Source organism: Xiphophorus hellerii, chromosome 5, assembly GCF_003331165.1.
Source record: "Xiphophorus hellerii strain 12219 chromosome 5, Xiphophorus_hellerii-4.1, whole genome shotgun sequence".
Lineage (NCBI taxonomy): Eukaryota > Metazoa > Chordata > Actinopteri > Cyprinodontiformes > Poeciliidae > Xiphophorus > Xiphophorus hellerii.
In genome coordinates this window covers 8,684,417-8,704,774 of record NC_045676.1, presented here as the reverse complement: position 1 = coordinate 8,704,774, position 20,358 = coordinate 8,684,417, and the positions used below count along the sequence as shown (strand labels likewise).

At 40.4% G+C, this 20,358-nt stretch overlaps 1 protein-coding gene across 2 annotated transcripts in view; it reads right to left on the bottom strand.

The window, feature by feature from the left end:
• Positions 1–201: 201 nt before the first annotated feature.
• The window catches only part of ube2o (ubiquitin-conjugating enzyme E2O), a 46,704-nt gene continuing 26,547 nt past the window's right edge, over positions 202–20,358 (bottom strand). The window contains exons 4-23 of one of the 2 annotated variants that reach the window (XM_032564298.1): positions 20,237–20,334; positions 20,029–20,092; positions 19,035–19,178; positions 18,825–18,934; positions 17,080–17,230; positions 15,377–15,434; positions 15,135–15,294; positions 13,926–14,081; positions 13,109–13,263; positions 11,907–12,019; positions 9,604–9,732; positions 9,278–9,367; positions 8,883–9,201; positions 7,391–7,746; positions 7,142–7,322; positions 5,808–5,944; positions 5,160–5,363; positions 5,015–5,072; positions 2,814–3,540; positions 202–1,848 (exon numbers count right to left, since the gene is read on the bottom strand). In XM_032564298.1, coding sequence (XP_032420189.1) covers positions 1,821–1,848; positions 2,814–3,540; positions 5,015–5,072; positions 5,160–5,363; positions 5,808–5,944; positions 7,142–7,322; positions 7,391–7,746; positions 8,883–9,201; positions 9,278–9,367; positions 9,604–9,732; positions 11,907–12,019; positions 13,109–13,263; positions 13,926–14,081; positions 15,135–15,294; positions 15,377–15,434; positions 17,080–17,230; positions 18,825–18,934; positions 19,035–19,178; positions 20,029–20,092; positions 20,237–20,334 — 3,438 coding nt within the window. In that variant the 3' untranslated portion in view covers positions 202–1,820. Of the gene's footprint in view, positions 3,541–5,014; positions 5,073–5,159; positions 5,364–5,807; positions 5,945–7,141; positions 7,323–7,390; positions 7,747–8,882; positions 9,202–9,277; positions 9,368–9,603; positions 9,733–11,906; positions 12,020–13,108; positions 13,264–13,925; positions 14,082–15,134; positions 15,295–15,376; positions 15,435–17,079; positions 17,231–18,824; positions 18,935–19,034; positions 19,179–20,028; positions 20,093–20,236; positions 20,335–20,358 lie in introns of both variants that reach the window. The other variant, XM_032564299.1, reaches the window with a different exon arrangement.

Below are 20,358 nucleotides of genomic sequence, written 5' to 3'. Positions count from 1 at the left end.
ATTTCAAAATTTTGGGGTCAACTGTTGATTTCAGTGGGCCGATGAAAATCCTTTCAGGGGCCACAAATGGCCCCCGGGCCACACTTTGGATGCCTCTTCCCTACTCAGTATTGATATTAAATCAAGTTTGTTGAATGAAAACGACGTGAAGTTGGTGTGAGGATGAGAAACGTTGAAGCAAACAAAGAAAAGCCGAAACGCTTTCATGGTACTGCTTGCAAAGTTTAATACATCACTATACAGTCGTCTTAAAGCAACAAATTAATCCATTAAAAAAAAAAAGGAAAACAAGAAATGTTTAGTACAGTACACTCAGCATTATGTACTTATACGCCCCAAGCATCCCGATGATACAACCCAAGTTTGTTAAATATATACTGTAAGTAACTGTATGTATTTCAATAGAGTCATGATGTCTGTACAGAGAATCAGGCTACAAATTATACTTTTATTAGCTCTTTTTTTCTTTAAATATATCAACAACAGGCCACTGTGGAAATGCAGACATCATACAGTCAAGTTCTTTGTGGAGCCAAAAGAGGCTTAAAGCAACAAGTTACATGCTTTGGCTGGAAATCAAACTGCTTGCAGTAAAAAATAAGAAGAATGGATTAAATTGGGAACAATTTACACACACAGGAAACTTTACAGGTTCGACATCCTGCCGGACTTTAAATTCACATTTTCTGCTTGTTCATGAGGAGAAAAAAAACTCAAAGTGTGCATCTAGAGTGTTAGCTTTTCTTTAAAGTGATCGGCGTCGCCTCTTGGCGTTAAAGGCGAACAAAATAAAACGCAGAGAGAGAGAGAGGAATGATGGGAAAAAACACGGAAGACGACGCAAAAAAACACGCACTCATTCATATTTTTATTCGTTTTAAAATGCAGCAGCTCTTGGCTCGTAGTTCTTCTCCGAGGTCCGAAGTGGCACCGTGTGCTCTTTATCAAAAACGTCTCAGCATCAAAGTTCAAGTACAACATGAGAGAACCGGCGCTCTCGGATCAGAGCGAGTCGCAGACGACGGGGAGGAGGGAGTCATGATGTGTAAAATGTTAGATGAATCTAAAAAGATGTAAACAAAGACTGCTGATTCCTCCAGGAAGCACCCAAAGGTCATTTCACAACACATTCTGCAGCAAAGCAATGAAAAGAACAAAACAAAATGGGTTCACATTGGATCACCTCTGAAGCCCCGCCCCCTTCGTTTGTGTTGTGACGTTTTGCCTGCATGTGCAAACAGCCAGAAGGACGACGGGAAACCACTGGAGACTTTACATTTCAGTGTTTTTTCTTTTTCTTTGTTTTAGTGCGAGTCAGTGATCAACGTCTGAGATTCAAGTAAGGCAACATGTTGACGTGAGATCACCATGGAGTGGACGCTGCTGACGTATAACACAACTTTTTACTCTGAAAACTATGAGGAAAAAATAAAAAATAATCGGCTGAATCAAAGCACAAAGTTGCAGCTCATCAAACGTGTAAACGTTGCCGCTCCGCCTCGGAGAGGTCGGCCGGGTGGAAACCAGCAGGATCGGTGACGGAGCGAGTTTCTGGGGATTTTGGCAGAAAGCTTCCAGCCGGTGAACGCTCACAGTTTGTGCTCGCCATGTTTCCCCCCAGCGGGTCGAACCGCGGCGGCGTCCTTCAGGTGCAGCTGTGATGTCAGGAGTGCTACAGAGAGCTGCAGTTCCCCCAGCGGCCTGCAGGGGCAACCCAGTGACGCCCCACCCAGTCAGTGGAACCAGTTAGACAGGTGACAGAGGGGAACTGGTTTCTACCTGCTCTCACAGGAAGGTGTGTGTGGGTATGTGTGTGTGTGTTAGCCATCACACTCATCTGAGGGGTAACTAAAGGAGAGAAAAACACAAAAAATGAGGGGATATTGGAAAAACACAAAATCTTACCAAGTATTTTTTTATCTTGTTTCTAGTGAAAAGAATTTATTGCACTTGAAATAAGACAAAATTAACTCATAAGTAACTTTTAGGAGCTGTTTTAAGTAAATAATTCCTTGAATTTTGATTACAAAGTGTTGGTTCTACTAGCAGATTATTTCACTGATGTCTTATAAGTGCAACTAATAATTTTTCATCAAAGTCAAAGAAATATTATTCTGAATTCTGATTTTGCGCGCTTTGATCTTTCCATTTGTGTCTCAACTCCTTCTTAAAACAGCCTAAAATGCTTAAGAAAAACTATGAAGACGTTTTTTGACAATAAGTAAAAAAATTTTTTGGGTGTCTGGAAAATGAGCCGTTTCAAAAACCTCAGATTATTAAATCACATTCCATGGCCACTGCCTGCTACCTAGCAACCCCAGAAGAGTTCCAGCCCGTTTCCTAGCAACCTAAGCTGAGTTCCAGCCTGTTTGTTCAGTTTATAAGGATTTAAAGTAACAAGACACACCTAAAACAGCTCAATCAGAAAGGAGCTAAAAATAGAAAAGACTGAGCAGACTAAAGCCTCATTATCTAAGAACTATTTTGTGCTAAAAAAAAATGCTGAAAAGTTACTAGTTTTCTTATTTTAAATGCTATAAGACATTTGCACTGGAAACGAGACCACAAATACTTGGTAAGATTTTGTGTTTTTACAGTGAAACCTACAATAAGTCCAGACCCGGCTGCTTTCAGTGAGAGGAAATGTTTTAGAGGTGCGGGCAGCAGGAGCAGAGAGGTGGAGGGAAGAGGGCGGTGGCGGCGCAGCACAGGAGGCCGACAGATGGAGGCAGTGACCATCCTCCTCTGAGACTTGAGGAAGGTGAAAGAGAGGAAGAGAGCAGGAAGCAGGTGTGAGTCGGGGAGGCACTTACTTGTCCTCTGTGTGCTCAGGGACGGCGGCGGCCGCCAGCGCGGCGCGGTACTGCTGCAGCACGCCGCGGACGCTCTTCACGAAGCCCTTGGAGAGCGGGAAGAGAGGGAAGCCGATGTCCGGGTAGCCGCTCCCCTCCGGGAGGAAACTCCGGTAGCTCTTCCGCCGCTTCTTTGGTCGCACCACCGGCTGGCTGGGACCGGACTCCGGCGCCGCGCCGCGTGCCGCAGAGCTGGCTCTGTCCCCGCCCAGGCAGGCGCCGCTCTGAGTGCCGTCGCAGTCCGAGTTGAGGCTGAGGTCCGGTGGAGGCGCGGCGGTGGTGGACGGGCTCAGCCCCGAGTCCTCCAGCTCCTCCTCCAGGATGCTGCTGACGCCCGGGACGCCGTCCTCGCCGGGCTTTCCGGGGCTACTGTGGGCCACCGGCGCCTCGTCCTTGGAGTGGAGCCCCCTGGCGGCCGGGTGTGGCGCGTGGCTGCGCTCGGCGGCGTCGTTCAGCTCCAGCCACGCCTCCAGGCGGTGGACGAGCCGCCAGCCGCTGCAGGCGAAATGCTCCTGGACCTCCTGCTTGAAGACGTCCACAGGGTTCTGCAGCAGCTGCGTCATGGACTGCACCATCTTGATCAGCGCCATCTCGTTGTAGCAGCGGCTGTTCTCGTAGCCCTCCTGCAGGCCGCGGTCGCTGTCGAAGCCCGCCTCGTTGTAGTACGGCTCGTTGACCAGAATCAGACCTGCAGACACGCGATCAAAACAGATTATCGCCTCTGCTTGATCTACTTACCGGGTCTTAAGCACCTTTTCCATTATTATTTGGTAACCGTTTGCTAAGCTAGCTGTAGCATTGCATTTGTTCTGACGTTACAGAAAAATAAACGGTCGTTTACATGCAGTACCTCCCGTCCACTAGGGGGCGTCCGCGGACCAGTTTTAGACACACTGACTTAGAATAAGGGTGATGGGACTTAAACTGGCAGTATTATGTGTTTTCCAGCTACGTAGCGCCATTTTGGAGTATAATGAAGTAACTGTGTTTTCTTCATTTTCAGAACCAAACATGGAGAAGCAGCATTCAGCTTCTATCCACCACAAATCTGGAACAAGCTTCCAGAAAACTGCAAAACAGCTGAAACACTGAGTTCCTTTAAATCTAGCCTTTTTAGACCTGCTTCTGATTAATAAGAAATGAAATATTGACCAAAATATTTGACGTGTAATGATGATTTTGGTGACGACACTCATCAAGATGTTATGTTTGTTATTCTGTAATAGAGACAGAAAAAACTGATTTTTACTTCAATCATCTCTTTTGTGAGTCGACCTGAATTCAAAGTCCAGCTATATAGAAGCTGTAAAACACGCTTGTCAAACTGCGGCTCACTTAAGGTAATAAATTATTAAATATTGCCCCGTTTCTTTTTTCCATTTGTTCTTCTGTTTTCTTCTTTCCTGTTTAATCTTTTGCTGTTATTTTCTCATAAGAGCAGATAACACCAGTTTTGGCTCCCTGTAGCTCGAAGAATAGACTTTAAAATACTGTTGTTAGTTTATAAATCACTGAACGACTTAGCACCACAATACATTAAAGATCTGCTGTTGTCATAGCAACCTTCCAGACCTCTCAGGTCTTCCGGTTCTGGTTCTGCTCTGCATCCCCAGAACCAGAACCAAACGAGGAGAAGCAGCTTTCAGCTTCTATGCACCACAAATTTGGAACAAACTTCCAGAAAACTGTAAAACAGCTGAAACACTGACTTCTTTTAAATCTAGACTAAAAACCCACCTGTTTAAAATTGTATTTGAAATGTAATCAATTACAAATTTAATGATGGAACTTGACTTAATGTCGTGTTTTGATTGTTGATTCTATGTTGCATTGTGTTTCTGTGTTTGTAATGATGTAAAGCACTTTGAAATGCCTTGCTGCTGAAATGTGCTATACAAATAAAATTTGATTGATTGATTGATAAACTAATGGGCGGTGGAATGTGCTCATCGCTGCATTTCACGTGTCATATTTGCACCTGATCAATTTAATCTAGAACCGCCCCTGCTACAGAAGGATGTGGGATTTTATTTTTCAGATTTGGGCTCTAAAGTTTGCATTACAGACAGGAGAAATAAATAAAACAAAAAGGATTTTATGTCTTTGTGGGAACCAGATATTTGGTCTGAAGGAAATAAATAAAGAAAAACGCTCTAACTGACCTTGAATGGAGATGAGAACCTGCAGCAGACTCGACTTGCTGGTCCATCTCTCGGTTCCCTGTGAATCACAGCAGAACCGGAACAATCAGGCATCGAGAGCGGCTGCGACCCGTCGGGAGCGGCGACGTCGCAGGGCGGAGCTCACCTTGCCGATCCAGGTGCCCAGCAGGCTGACACACACCTTGCCGTTGTCGTACAGGTTGGGGTTGAGGCGGCCGCTGCACTGCGACAGGTAGCGGAAGAGCGGCGGCACGGCCGGGTAGATGTTGGGCAGCTGGATGTCGAACAGGAAGAGCCCGTCCTCGTAGGGGGTCCGAGTCGGGCCTTTGATCAGCGCCGAAAACAGATCCTGGGTCACAGCAGAAGGAAGACGTTTTGAAATATCGCCAAGTTCACACTGAAAAATCACAAAATGTTACCAACCAAGTTCAGCTTCTAGTGCAAATCTCTTAGTTCACTTGAATTAAGACGAAACTAACAAGCAACTTTTTAAGACATAGAAAAATTATTAATATTGATGAAAAAGTTAAAGTTCCACTGGCAGATTATTTCACTTTTAAAAAGACTTTTTACCAGGCTGTAAGTGAAATTATCTGCTGTGGAACTTGTACTTTTTTTAATCAATGTTAAATAATTACTAATTAAAAACAAGTTTATATAACTTGCAGAAACATTTCTTTCAAGTTAGTTTTGTTTTATTCTTGATATTTGCACTAGAAATTGGGCCAAAACTACTTGGTGATATTTAGGTTTTTTTGCAGTGAAGGACCAAATCAGTGGAAATAAAACTCACCATTCGGTCCTCAAATGTTTTCACCATGATCCCATCAGGCAGCGATGTGGCCAGCAGAGCCATTTCCTTCCTCACTGTGCTGAAAAACTTCTTGGCCTCTGCTGGCTGGAACTCCATTTTCTTAAACGAATGAGTCTCTGTGAGAGAAAAACATGATAGATCAGGAAGAGACAAGATAACAGAGTTCCTTCTAAAAATCTTTAATGCATTTAGCAGAATGCTCTTTGGAATTGGAAGTTTTTCTTTGAGAATGTGTTCTTGCATCTGATTACCATTATATTACTTAAAAATGGTCTCAAAACAACAATAATGTTGTTTATATTGCAAATGTTTCATATTCCCTTGAAAGACTTTTGTGTTCTCTTGCAATAATGTACTTAGTCAGTTCATGCAGCATCTTGAATACTGAAAGTCTGTGCAAGGCAGGGGCATCAAACTCATTTTCATTTTGGGCCAAATCAGAAATCTGGATGTTCTTAAAGGGCCGGTTGTGCCAAAATATATTGACAAAAATAAATTAAACTGTTAGAATATCAATAAACAGCTGTTATTCCAGGATTTTGTGATTGTTTTATTGTTTTTGCAATTAAAATCACAGATTTTGTGGTGATAATTTGGTAACTTTTCAAAGGAATTTTTACAATATTTGTGCGAATGTCTGATGCTGAAGGTGACTTTTTAGTATTCACTGTATCAAATAAGGCTGAGCAGTCACTTAAACTCAATGTTTTTGACCAATTTTGAGAACATTTGCAGTAAAATCAGATTAAAAGGTGGGCATCTGTTGATTTCGTGTGAATTTTGCAAATTTGTGAAAAACGGGAGGGACTTGTTGATGTAACTTGGAGTCTAGAGGGCCACATAAAAAGCTACAGTGGGCCAGATTTGGCCCCCGGGCCTCGAGTTTGACCCCTGTGGTGTAAGGTTTGTCTGTGTATGTTTATATCTTGTTAGTGAGATTTTTCAAGTTTTATATATTTTTTCTTTAGGATACGAACAAAACCTATGTGGAAAATGAAAAACATATATTTCCATTGCTTTGAAGAAAGAAAGAAAGAAACAAAGAAAGAACCATTATTTATTTAAAACCAGCTCCTATGCATTACTAAAAAGTTACTGGTTTTGTCTTCAAAGTTGGGTAGTTACATTTCTTAAGTAACTTTTAAAAAAAAGTACTTTCATGAGTATTTTTACTATGCTGTAAAATTCACCAGACACACCTGCAGTTTTTGTTAAAGGTTTTAAAAATCGGTTATTGGCCAGAAATCGGTTCCTCCCTCGTTATCGGAGGAAACAAAGGAAGATCTCTGATGGAGGAGTGGTGGATCTCTCACCTGGTGCCCACTCCAGCACTGAGAACACTTCTCCCTTGGCGCTGGTGAATGTCACGCCAGGCTTCCCTCCGCTCTGCTGGCACAGGACCGGAGTGTCACTCAGGAACTCGCTGGGCCACTCCTGCCCCCCCACCGGCGTCTGCGGCTCCTGCTGCGGCTTTTCCTCTCCGCTCCTCTCGGCCTGAGGAGCAGCAGAAGCTGAAAACACCTCCACACATCCGGCGACGTCACAGCGATGGCGACGCTCACCTCCGTTCCGGCGCCTCCGCTCCCCACCGCCTCCATCTTCTCCTCTTCCACGATGGCGACGTTGTCCAGCGTCTTCCTCAGGTTCTCGTGGAGCTTCTTGATGTCGTCTAGGAAGCGTTTCTCCTTGGTGGGTTTCTCGGGCGCTGCCGGCGACAGAGAACTCGCCACGTTGGCGGCGGAGGCCGGCTCGGCCGAGGTCGGGGAGGTCGGCGAGCCGCCTGTCCACAGCTGCTCCACGGTCATGTTCTTCAGGCTCTCCAGAATCTTCAGCGCTTCCTTCAGCTCTCTGAAGCCTCGGGAGGCGCCGTCCTTATTGGGCTTCTCCGCTCCGTTTACGGTTCCTCCTGGAGTCGTTACTGCAGGACGAATGTTACAGAAAAAAAACGACAAAATGATGCAACCAGCAGATAAACCAGCAGAGATCTAGCTACCAGAGAGGTTCCAGTTCTTAAATGCGTTCACACTGCAGCCTCAAGTGACCCAAGTCCAATTTTTTGTCAAAATTGGATTTTTTTTGCCGGCTCTGTTCACACTTCCAAACATATGCAACCTGTATGTGATCTCCAGTGTGAAGGGACAAACAACCTGAAAGTGTCCCGCATGCGCAGTAGAGGGCGCAATAGCGTCAGTGTTCTCAGTGTTCTGCCAACTGCCATGAAAAGAAGAAGCGCTCAGTGTTTGCAGAAGTAAACATGGAGGCTAACGGTGGAGCATAACTTACACATTTGAAGTTGTTGACCGACCTGAGCATGGTTGTTGTTTTTCTTCCCACTTGCGCGTATCAGGGTGCAGAACAGTGACGTTTGTCGAGTATCAGTGACGTTCAGGTCGGATGAATTCGACCTGGACATTTGGTCACATTTAAATCGGATACCCGAGAGGCCTGGGTCACATTCGAAAGGAATCCGACCTGTGTTGTTCAGACGGTCATAAAAAGATCGGTTTTCATTAAGGCAAAGAAATCTGAATTGGGTCCCTTTAGGCTGCAGTGTGAACGCAGCCTTATTATACTTCCTTGAACAGGTTAGGACAGATCAATAGGCTGAAACACAACATTTTTATCACATTTTTTGTACAACATCATTCTTAGATAATGAGATTTTGAGCTCCTTCCAGAATGAGCTGTTTTAGGACTTCCTGTCGATTTAAATTAATAATCTTCTGCTGGTCACGCCCCCAACTGAACGTTTACACGCACACGCGAAAATGGCTCCAAACAGATGCGCAATTATACAACTGTGCATCTCTGAAAAGTAGAAGTGGAGCCTCCTGCACAACCAACAAGAATACAGCAAGTGGTAAATCAGTTGGCGATTCAATAATCAATTCATGACGATTAATTTGATTAATTGCTTTAGCCTTAGATGTGATGGCAAAAACAGATTACACCTAAACATTCTCCACAGATCAACAGTTGTAACAAATGTCTAATCTGATCCAGCAGACTAGGATAGCTTATACTAGGAACGGAAACATGGCCGCCGCTCCCCACCTCCTCCAGACGTGGGACTGCCCACAGACGCCTCCCCTTCCTCTCCCGGCGCTCCCTTGGTGGGACTCGACACCTCAGCCTTGCTGCCCTCTTGTGGTGGGATGATGAACAGGGCAGACCCGGATGGCGTCGGGATGGGCGTCACCGTGTAGGTGGCGTTGAAGTTGTTGGCGTGGCTGTCGTCCTCGGTGGTGACGCCGTTGTCCGTCTCCCAGCTGTCGCTCTCGTCCTCCCACTCCTCCGTGGACAGGACGCTGCTCGTGTCCTCCACAGAGTCGTAGTCCGTCTCCTCGATCTCAGACTCCACGTTGTAGAGGTGCTGAGAATGAAAACATCAGACTGTGAGTAAAGTAGGTCTTACTGAATCAATCCAGGTTTAAAATGTGAATTTTTACTTGTGGCAGGACGATGGTTTTGGAGTTGTCGGCCCAAACGACCTCCACTTTACTGCTCACATCCACCCGGGACACCTGACCCACTGACGTCTGCAGACAGAACAATTTATGCGTAAAGATTTGAATTAAACTGAAACAAATTAACTTTATGATGATATTCTAACTTACTGAAGTTCACCTGAACAGAACCTGCATTAGCAAGATCCAGTTTTAGACTAGTTAGCAGCATCATAACACTGGCATGAGGCTCACTGTCTGAATAACACAGTTGGATAATTTTACTTCCGTACAACATGGAAGTCTAGTCCAAGTAAAAATGTTTTTACCTCATTCTCGCAGTCGTTCTGTCCGTTCTCGGAGTTCCATATTCTGATGACGATGTCCGCCGTGCGGAAATGGAAATCTGGATGATCTGCGATGTCGTACACACTGACATCCTCCTCCACACCAATAACCTAAAACAAGAGGAAAAGATAAGTTGTTTCTATTCCCAGCAGATTTCTTTTACGTTCTCCAAAAGCAGATATGTTTCCGTTAGAAGTGTGTGCAAATATTTCCCAACGACGAAAAAACACAATTTATTAATTGTGGTGTTTCCATTAAGTCAGAAATGCAATTAAAGTCAAACATGAATAAGCTTGTTACTATAAGTTATTAAAGATCACAGTAGTGAAGAATATGAACAGCTACATTAAATATATTCATATTTCAGACATGGTGCTAGAACTCATCGTCTATCAGAGGAAACATCAGCGTTTTATTCAGGCGTTGGAGCGACAAATCGCTAACAGGAGTGGCTACGTCTGCAGCGCTTTGGGGAAAATATCAGCGATTTTACAGAAGAGCTTTGGATTCAACACGTTCAAATGAAACAACTTTTTATGAACTGCGCGATGCTGTGAGAGCTCTGATGGAGCCAGCTGCACAATGTCAAAAACAAAACAAACAAGCCATCATCCTCCTACAACTTCCTAGGGCGTTGTTGTAAAAAAAAATAGTTCTTAGTAACTTAAATTAAAACATTTTTTTAAATTACTTGTCACAATATTTTTTTTACCTTTAAAAGTCCTCTACTACGGAGCCACCTAGGGGACATGGGGAATTTTTTTTCTTTTGCGTTCCCTCGCAAAACTTTTGCGTTCCCTCGCAAAACTGTACTGGTCAGTTATGCAGCATAATTGAATACTGTAAGCCTTTCTTACGGTGGGCACCGTATTTTCTGCTTTAATATAAGGTTATGTGAGGTTTTTCCATGAATGTTAGTATCTTTTTGTGAAATATCTGAAGTTTTATATCTTTCTTTAGGATAGAAAGGCACCACAAACCTACGATATAAAAGAGTTTAAAGAGCTGCTTTCAGTGCCGCTCCATCTTAGCCTTAACAGACATAAACATGCAGTAAAAAAATCGATTTTCAATCAGTGTTTTGCACCAAACAGTTTTTATTATTAACAAGTTTTTATTATTAAAAACACGACAAACTAATGATGGTAAAGGGCCGCACTGGGTTAATTCGGGGAATCTCATCTGTCCGTGTATCAATCAACTCCAAACCTTTTCTTTGTTCTGTCACAATTATCGATTTATTCCATTTTGATGATCAAGCTCCAAACTTTGCAAGGACTGACCGCCCCGCTCACCGCTTCCTAATACACACAAAGCCAGTATGACGTCACTCCCACGTCGACACACCTAAGTGTCAAAGCCGCCTGCTCCTGTCATATCAATAATTACTTATTTCATTCATATGGCTCTTACAGAGCCTCAGTGAAAACTTGTTTATTATTATTAACTGTTTGGTGCAAAACACTGATTAAAAATCGATTCATTTTTTCCTGCATGTTTATGTCTGTTAAGGCGAAGATGGAGCGGCACTGAAAGCAGCTCTTTAAACCATTCAGATTACGAACGCAACAGAGACACAATCAAAACTGTCAGATGACTTATTACCCGCGATAATAACTCAGAAATAGTCCAAATTATAATGTATTTTTATTTCTTTCCTACTTACGGAAGGTTTCTGTTTATATCGTAGGTTTGTGGTGCCTTTCTATCCTAAAGAAAGATATAAAACTTCAGATATTTCACAAAAAGATACTAACATTCATGGAAAAACCTCACATAACCTTATATTAAAGCAGAAAATACGGCGCCCACTGTAAGAAAGGCTTACAGTATTCAATTATGCTGCATAACTGACCAGTAAAGTTTTGCGAGGGAATGCAAAAGATAAAAAATTCCCCATGTCCCCTAGAGGGCTCCGTACTCTACAGTAGCAGAAGGGACTGAATACTCCTAAGTTGCTTTTTTCATCTGTCGGCCATATTGGATTTAACAAAATTTTCTTGCACTTGCAGTGGATGGCCAGTAGTTGGCAGTGTGTTGTATGGTGCACTAGTGTCCATTTCAGTGGTCTGTGTGCATTTATAACTTAAAAATCCACCAGAAACACAAGAAAATGGCTTTTAGATGTCTGTTGTCTGCACTGCATGCATGAAAGGGTTAATCAAAAAACCTGAGTTTTTTTCTAAACTGGCGCGTTTCCATTAAGTGAATTTATTTTTGTGCTTTCAATTTGTGCAGTTTATGGTTGACAGAAACGCAGCTAGCGTCGTCAGCTCTGACTTACCTCGACGTCGTCACCTGTGGAGTTCAGTTTGATCCATCTGACGACGCACGTTCTGCCTTTATGGTCCCCAGACTGGATCACGCCGTACACGCCTGGATCCTGCAGCGCTTGGGCTGAACACACACACACACACACACACACACCCACACACACACACACACACACACACACACACACACACACACACACACACACACACACACACGCACACACACACACACAGAGCCAGTTCAAATAAAACACAGAAACAATAATGTTGTGTAGAAATACAAGGACAAAAATAAGAAAAAAATGTTCTAAACTGCATTGTTAGATAACAAAACATTCATTTTTGTAGTGATGATATCATGTGGATAAAATGACCCAGAATAAATTTGGCACCAATAATGAGTCACTTGGTTTGTAAGTCAGAACTAAATCCAGAAGAAAAACCACAAATGTAGCAACATTTCCTACTATTTACACTTGAACCCACATATATCAAACTAGACTCAGAAATATAACTTCAACATTTCAAGATTAAGTATTATTTCATCAGTCAAATCACATCAGTTTTTATTTGTATCGTGCCAAATGACTTCAATATTAAATAGTCTTTGTTTTCAGCAGGACAAATTGAGAATTGCCTGCTTTTGGCTAATTCTGGCACATTTACAGAAATGTTAACTAATGTGCAACATCCGCAGCAAATAAAATAAATTTATTTTTCAGAAGTACTCAAACGCAGAGAAAGCTGTAACATTTTAACAGTTTCATAATGGGTAGTTTTATTAACATTAAGGCTATTTGAGGACATGCGTGATGCCAGAAATGAAAATGAGTTTGACATCCCGGCTTGTACTGGAGCAGCTTTTACAGAACATTCGGATCAGTTACTTGTAAAGTAAAAAGAAAAAATGCGATGTAAAATCAATAAGTATAAACTGTTAATCTTAGGTGTACCAAGAGCAACAGGAGGTATGAAACAGGAAATAAAAAAAGACCTTAGATACACATAACACACAAAACCCAAGAATATCGGACTAAATTTTCATGCCGGTGCATCCCTACTGGGTATCAAACTATTTCACAGACAAGCTTGAAATCACTTCAGCCTCTGACCAACATACAGTCAGAACAAATTAACATAAAGAAAAATAATCACTGCCCTCCACCAATACAGAAAGCAACAAAAAGCTGTGCAGACAATAAAGTCGACTCACGTCGTTTGTCAACCACAAAATCTCCGGGGCAAAACTCGTGGCTGTCCAGGTGCTGGATGGGGATGAGGTCGTTGGACCTGATCCCCCTCTCCACCCGTCCGTCCTTCCACATCACATCAGCGGTGGTCTTTGTTGATACAACTTCCACTGCCACCCTGATGGCAAAAAACACAGAAAAACAGAAAAAACTTTGCTTTAGAAATGTTGAAAATGGTTTAATTTTCATATTCCCCCTGGCATGTTGGGAAGTAGCGAAGAAGCGTTTTCAAATTTCAAATTAAAATGTTCAAAAATACTTTATTGTTGTTGTAACTCATTTAATTTAAACTTTGTTTTAAGTCAGAGTTTCTCAAACGCTTTAAGGCTGAGGACCACTTAACCCATGTAACAAACATTCATGGACCACCTAATGCACCTTGAAATTGCCCCACAATGTTCACACACGCAACCCAAAAATGAAAATATTAGTCTCTTAAGTATAATTTTAGAAAATAAAAATGCAGGTAAGCTCCAGCATGTTTTTACACTGATATAAGTCTATTGTTACAGTCATTAAGACTTCTATCTTCATGTTGGGATTTATAAATACTCTCATTTCCAAACAAGCATGCAACAAATCCTTGTGTTTCTGCAGTTTGTAACATTGATCCTTCATGTTTGTGTGGCGATGAAATGTGAACCACCCAACAGAAACAAAACTCCTGACTCTTTAGTTCAGCTAGAAACACCTGATCTCTAAAACAGAGCAGAAAAACATCCACGTTCAGAGTGGATGAGGAGATAAAAAGGCAGAGGATAAAAATCCATGCTAACCCACCGGTCTCCACGCTTAAACTCTCGGGAGAACTTGGTCCTCTTCTTTTTATGCTTCCTCTTCAGGTTGCGGATGGAGAGCGGGATGCTCTTCTTGCGGTTGGTTCCCAGGCCGCCGCTCTGAGACGAGGCGGTGGAGCTGGCTGACGATGTGAGAGAGCTACACACAGGTAACGGTAGTTTGTTCATTAACTCACAACCTTCAGCTCATAAATTAAAAAAAAACAACAACAAATAAAAACACATGTTAAAATACTAATAAAGGAAGGTAAAAATGTTCTCTGAATGCTTAATTACTTGATTAAGTTCATATAACAGAAATGAAGTGGGATGGATGTAAATAAATTTAAAGTGTATGCTCAGATCTTTCAGAGGTAATCATTAAAATTTCAGAAAACGAATACAAAATCTGCAACAAATAACAGATTAAACATTAAACGAATTTTTCAATTTGCTTCATATTCAATGATTTTGATTCAAAAATTATCTCTAATTTGGTAGGATTATATTTTGTGCATTTTATCTTAACTATACATAATAGTTAACTTTTTTTCCTGTGTTTTTGTACAAATTATTGAATGAGATGTTTTCAAATGTATGACGTCTTAAACAAAAACAAAGCATTTTTTAGAGTGTAGTATGCTTTTAATACTCAAAATCTGACATTTTTATTTATTTAATGCAACTATTGTTTTTGAATATTTGCTGTTCTATAATAAAATTTACTATAAAATGTATCCAAGTTATGTTTGGGTAACTCAATTTATCTTGTAGTTGTTCTTCTTTGTTTCTTTTAAACTAAATATTACAATCTGTGTCCGTTTCGACTTTGATATCTATTCAAAAAAATTATTATTTTTTTAATTAACTACAATTTCAACTTAATTTTCATTTATTCTTGTAATTTATTTCAACTGAAATTCCTTTAAAATGTCTTGTTTTAATATTTTCCATCAGGTGAAACCGTTTTTTATCTACTGTAAATGTAACAATTTGGACACATTAGATGAAAAGTAAAAAAAAAACTTTTTTTACAACTTCTGAGAATCAACGCTGCTTTTTAAAAAAAAAAATTTAGACTCATAATACAAATTTCTGTTTACTGGACTCATATATTTTGGGTAATATTTTTCTCCCTAAACCAGAGAAACATGAAGTTTACTTCCCAGCACGTAAAATGACCATCAGAGCCACCAGATGTTGGTAAACAAACCTGGTGTCATCAGTGTCCTCCGCGCCTTCGTCATCTGCATCCTGCTCTCCGTGTTCAGCCGCGTTGTCGTTGGCGCTCTTTGGATCCACCGGGTTCTGACCCGCCGTTACCGGGCCGTTGTTGAGATGGGGCGAGTCGGTCTGCTCCGACTTGTGGTCACCTGTTGGAAAGCAGAGAGAGTAATGATTCAATCAGTGAATAAGGCGGTTTTTGTGACTCATCTGTGAATGCTTGATGGATACCTTGTAGGTCAGCATGTTCCGTTTTCCTTCCAGACTCCTTTTTGAAAACTCTTTTTAGCTGCAGCAGGAAAATAAACCGAGAGTTTGCATTATAAAACCACTTTTCATTTTCACAATAAAAGCATTCACTATTCAGAATTTTTTTATGGTTTATTTTTCAAAATAAAACAAAAAAAATTAGATTCACAGGTATATGTTGCATCTTATCAGCATTAAGTGTTTATATTTCAATCGCAATATTTAAATGAATTTACAGTCTTTATACATTTTAGAATAAAACAACTATTTTACACTGTTTATCTGTTAAATTGGGCCAAACTAAATGATGTACATCCACTCAGTGAAAGTTCATTTAGTCAGATGTGACTTGGTTTCCTAATTTAACAATTTCAAATTATAATTGTTTTTCTTTTTTTAGGGCTGTCAATGTTAATGCAAGCGATTAATCTAAAATGTTTAATGAGTTAATATTACATAATGCAGATTAATAAAACTATTTTGATCTAAAAGCCTTTCTCCAGTGGAGGGTTCGAAGCAGCACGTTACGCTGCGGTCTTGTGCTGCGGTCAAAAATGCAGAGTCGCAAACATGAGAGAAAAGATGATAACTGAATAATTTCACTTTAAATAAACACAGTGATGTAAGTCCTGATAAAACCAAGGTAGTGCAACAATAAATTATTCTTCCACTGAAGCACAATCAGTTTACAGTTCACATTTCTAAATTAAAATTTAAAACAAAATCACTTTTTTTAAAATCCTTCCTCAATATGAAGACCTGTAAAACAAACAATTTTATACGCAAATTTGCATGTTTATAAGAATATTTGTTCAAGCTTACAAAGTTGAACATAGTAATTATTTCAAATTCAAAAATACTTTATTGATCTTAAAGGAAATTAAATGCTCTTATAAGTCATATTACTTGAAATTCTTCAAAGAGTTATTGTAGATAGTAATCGGTATTGGCAGGAAATGCCTCCTATAGCAGTCTGACTGAAGACATTTAGATAGTCTAATGCGGAGGATTAAGATTAAGAAGATTAGTTGTGATAAATCACAGCCAGAGTAAAAGTAAAAAAGTAGCCATCTAAGACATTACTAAAGTAAGAGTAAAAAAGTTTTAATTGATAATTTGAGAAACTGGTCAAATTATCAATCATTTAATATTTAAAAATTACATCATAAGACGGACCAAAGTATAAGGTTGATTGGAAATTTTGGTATTTTATAGACAAAAATGACAATAATTCATATAAGAATCAGAAAAATAACAAAATCAGGCAAAAGAAAATTTTCCAAATCAGTTTCTTTCAATAAAACTTCTAAAACTTTAACAAAAACTGCAGGTGTGTGTCTGTGTCTGGAGAATTTTTAATTAAAACATGTTTGTTCTTTATTCAGTGGGTAGAAAATCCAGAAGTATTACAAAAGTAAAAGTAGGAATACTTTGTAATAAAAGTAAATCAAGTAAAAGTAAAAAGTACAGTGTAGTAAAAATACTCCTAAAAGTAAATTTTTCCAAAAGTTACTTAAGTGAATGTAACTGAATAAATGTAACTAGTTACAAGTAAACTCTGATCACAAATGATCAGTCTGATTAGGTTTTTTAATTAACAGCAAGAGAGGATTTTATGCTTTTAAACTACATTTACAGCCATTAACCATAAGATAAAACACACAGGTGAAAAAACTTAACTGCACCTTTCTGGCAATGGGGTCCTCTGGTAGAAAATGGGCCCCTTCGGGTCCGTCACAGGTCATGCATGTGGCGCTGCCTTTGGCAGGGATGATGTACAGGGCTCTTTCTCCCAGCTCCCTCTGGGTGTGGTCATAGTAACCCAAGCGCCTCACCCTGCAACCAATCAAAGGGCGGCTTTGCTCAAATACGACACAATCACACACGAGAAATGGCCTTTCAATGTAACAATGTTTACACCTATAAAGGAACACGAGTTCTTTTAAATCTAGACTAAAAACCACCCGTTTAGAGCTGATTTTGAAACATAAACCAACATTCTGATGTGTAATGATGCTTAGACTTGACAAAGTGTAAAGCTTCATTTGTTTCCTGTGTGTTCTATGATTTTGTATTTTTGTGTTTTTATGACGTAAAGCACTTTGAAATGCCTTTTTGCTGAAATGTGCTATACAGATCAACTTGATTGATATACACAAAAATTAATCCCTCAAATCATCAGAACTGCTGTCTTGTGTCACTTGGTCCAGTACTTCAGAAAACCATTTAATTAGGGCTCGATGGATTCGAGTAAATCGATTAAAATTCCTCAAGGAAAATGTAGCTGCCTCAAAAATTGTGTTTTATTACTTAGCGCACCGTGTTCTGGCCGGATCGGTCTTTGTGTTGGTCAGAACTCTCACTTCTGCCTGTAAGTTGTTACTAAGGGTTAGCAGCATAACGTCGAATTTTCCGGGTTTTCATCGTTTTGTGGGGAGCCAATATGCATCTTTAAATCTGGCGCGATGCTTGGAGTACGACAGCTTTACGCTCTCCAAAAGAGGGCAAAATTGTGCCGCTCGTCTTGCTCTGCATTGTTCCAAATATACAAATATTATCACCATGAAGCATTAGGTTGGTTGAAAATAAGGCACAAATTTCCCTTTTACACATTTTTAGAAATATTGTACTATATAATCAGCTTTTATTTAACCAAACTTGACACAATTTTAATACAAGATATGCTTTAAAAGGTTGTTTTTCTCTTCCACCATGTAACATGAATCCCTTCATCTGTAATAAATGTAACAAATGCTAGACATTTTAAAAAGAGTCTTGCTGGGATGTGCTGTGGTGGCGCAGGGGTTAAGCACAACCCACTTAGTCCGCGATGTGGCTGTCGCAGGTTCGATTCCCGGCCTGGCGACCTTTGCCGCATGTCTTCCCTCTTCTCTCATTACCCACTTTCCTGTCAATTAACTATCAAATAAAGGCCACTAGAGCCAATAAAACCTTAAAATAAAGAGTCTTGCTTAATTATTTTATTACATAGTATAATTGTGAAACTAATTAATGTGACTTAATTAGTTTATTATATAAATCAATCACATTTATTTGCATAGAACATTTCAGCAACAAGGCAGTTCAAAGTGCATTACCTCATAAAAACACACAGAAAAAATACAAAGTTGTATAAAGTGTGATAATTACGCATTTATGAATTATGTGCTCTGTCTCTAATATTGTATTAAGTGTGTGTAACTGGTTTTGTAATAAATGTTTTTATGATGTGGACCCCAGGAAGCGCAGCCATTGTTACGCCAAAGGCAAATGTTGATCCAAATAAACAAATAAACGCATAAAGCCCACGTCTCCTTAAAGCTGATAAAATCTGACAGGAAGTTCAGGAGGAAGTGTAAACCATCCAGACGTCACATGAAGGAGAGAGGGGGCGGACGCAGACGCTATGTGAAGAGAAGGATCGACTGACCTGTGAAGATTTTCCTGTGTGATGGTGGAGGGAGGTGGATACACGCTGTCAGAGCCTTGAGGAGAGTAGCTCTTGGTGATCCACGTCACTTTCAGCTCCACGACTTTCACCTGACGGAAACACAAAACTCCAGGATTTAAAACATCCAAACGTGCAGAAACACATGGAGATGCATTTAAGATGTCTGTTGATTTCTGGTCACCCTCTCACCTCTTCCACCACCACTCTGAACTTGCACTTCCTGCTTAGGACAGGTTTGACCCCTGACAGCCACTGTACATTAGAGAAGACCTTAGCGGGGCCGATCAGAACCTGGCCCGGGTAGAAACCGTACGCCTCGTCGAAAAACAAACCCTGAAGAAGAAACAGAACAGCAATAACGCGAACAAATGTTACAGTAAATTTAATTAGGTTTACAAAACAGCATTTTTCAATTTGTCGACATTTTCAGGAAATGTGAAACAAAAAAAAAACATCTTAATTTTAAGACAAAAGAGGAAATAAAGCCGTTTGTCTTTTTCTTCTCAAACTTATTAAATAAATCCTAGATCAGTGGATTTCATTTTGGTGGACTAGATTAATTACTGGTGCAATTAATTATCCAGCAAAATTTATTATTGAAAAAATAATAATTAAATGCATTTTTTTTTTTGCCCCATCTTAAAAGATTTTTTTTTTTTTGCTTTTGCTTCACATTTCCTGAAAATGCTCATAAATTGATTACAGTTTCTGCAGTTCTTACTGACCAAAAGCAGAAAAAGTTTTATCTGATTTAATGTCAGACAGTGAGAATAAAAAGTCTGCCTCCAGCTGTTCATTAATAACATAAACTAAGATGAATTTAAAAGAAAAAGTCGTAAATCTCAGTGCATGTGAGCAGCTATTTTTAATCATAGAGGTTTCAGACAGGTTAAACTTCCAGCCCTGATTTTAAATTAATTATTCATATTATGACCCAAATAATTTCAAATAAGCAGATAAATTGAGAGTTAAAAATACTGCTCAGAAAATAAAACTATAGAAACAGCACTCTTCTTATTTTCTACTTTAGGAACATTAATAAAAATAGAGCTGCTTGCATGCACAGATTTAAAGCTCCTTTTAGCAACGTCTTTAGCTCAGAAGAAACTGAATCCACGTGTTAATAAACATCCAAGGCAAAATGAAGTAAACAAAGGTGACAGAAAAGCTCACAGCTACATACCGAGTCGCTGACATGCGGACAGACGTCGTATAGCTTGGCGCCGTCTTCGACGCTCATGGAGCATCTGCAGGGAAGCAGAGAGACGGAGCTGAAGCTTAACTGATGGGACACTCGTGAATCCGACTTAATTTGCTCGCACGTTCTGAGAGACAGACGCACGGTCGCACTGCGCGCCAACGTCACGCTCATGCAGGCGCAGGCAGCCTACCTGGCTCCATTGGAGAGCTTGAGGATGATGTGATTGGTCAGATCGTAGACTTTACCCAGCCAGAAGTCATAAGCGATGTAGTCGCCGTACATAAAAGACTGGAAGAAACAAACGCAGTCGAC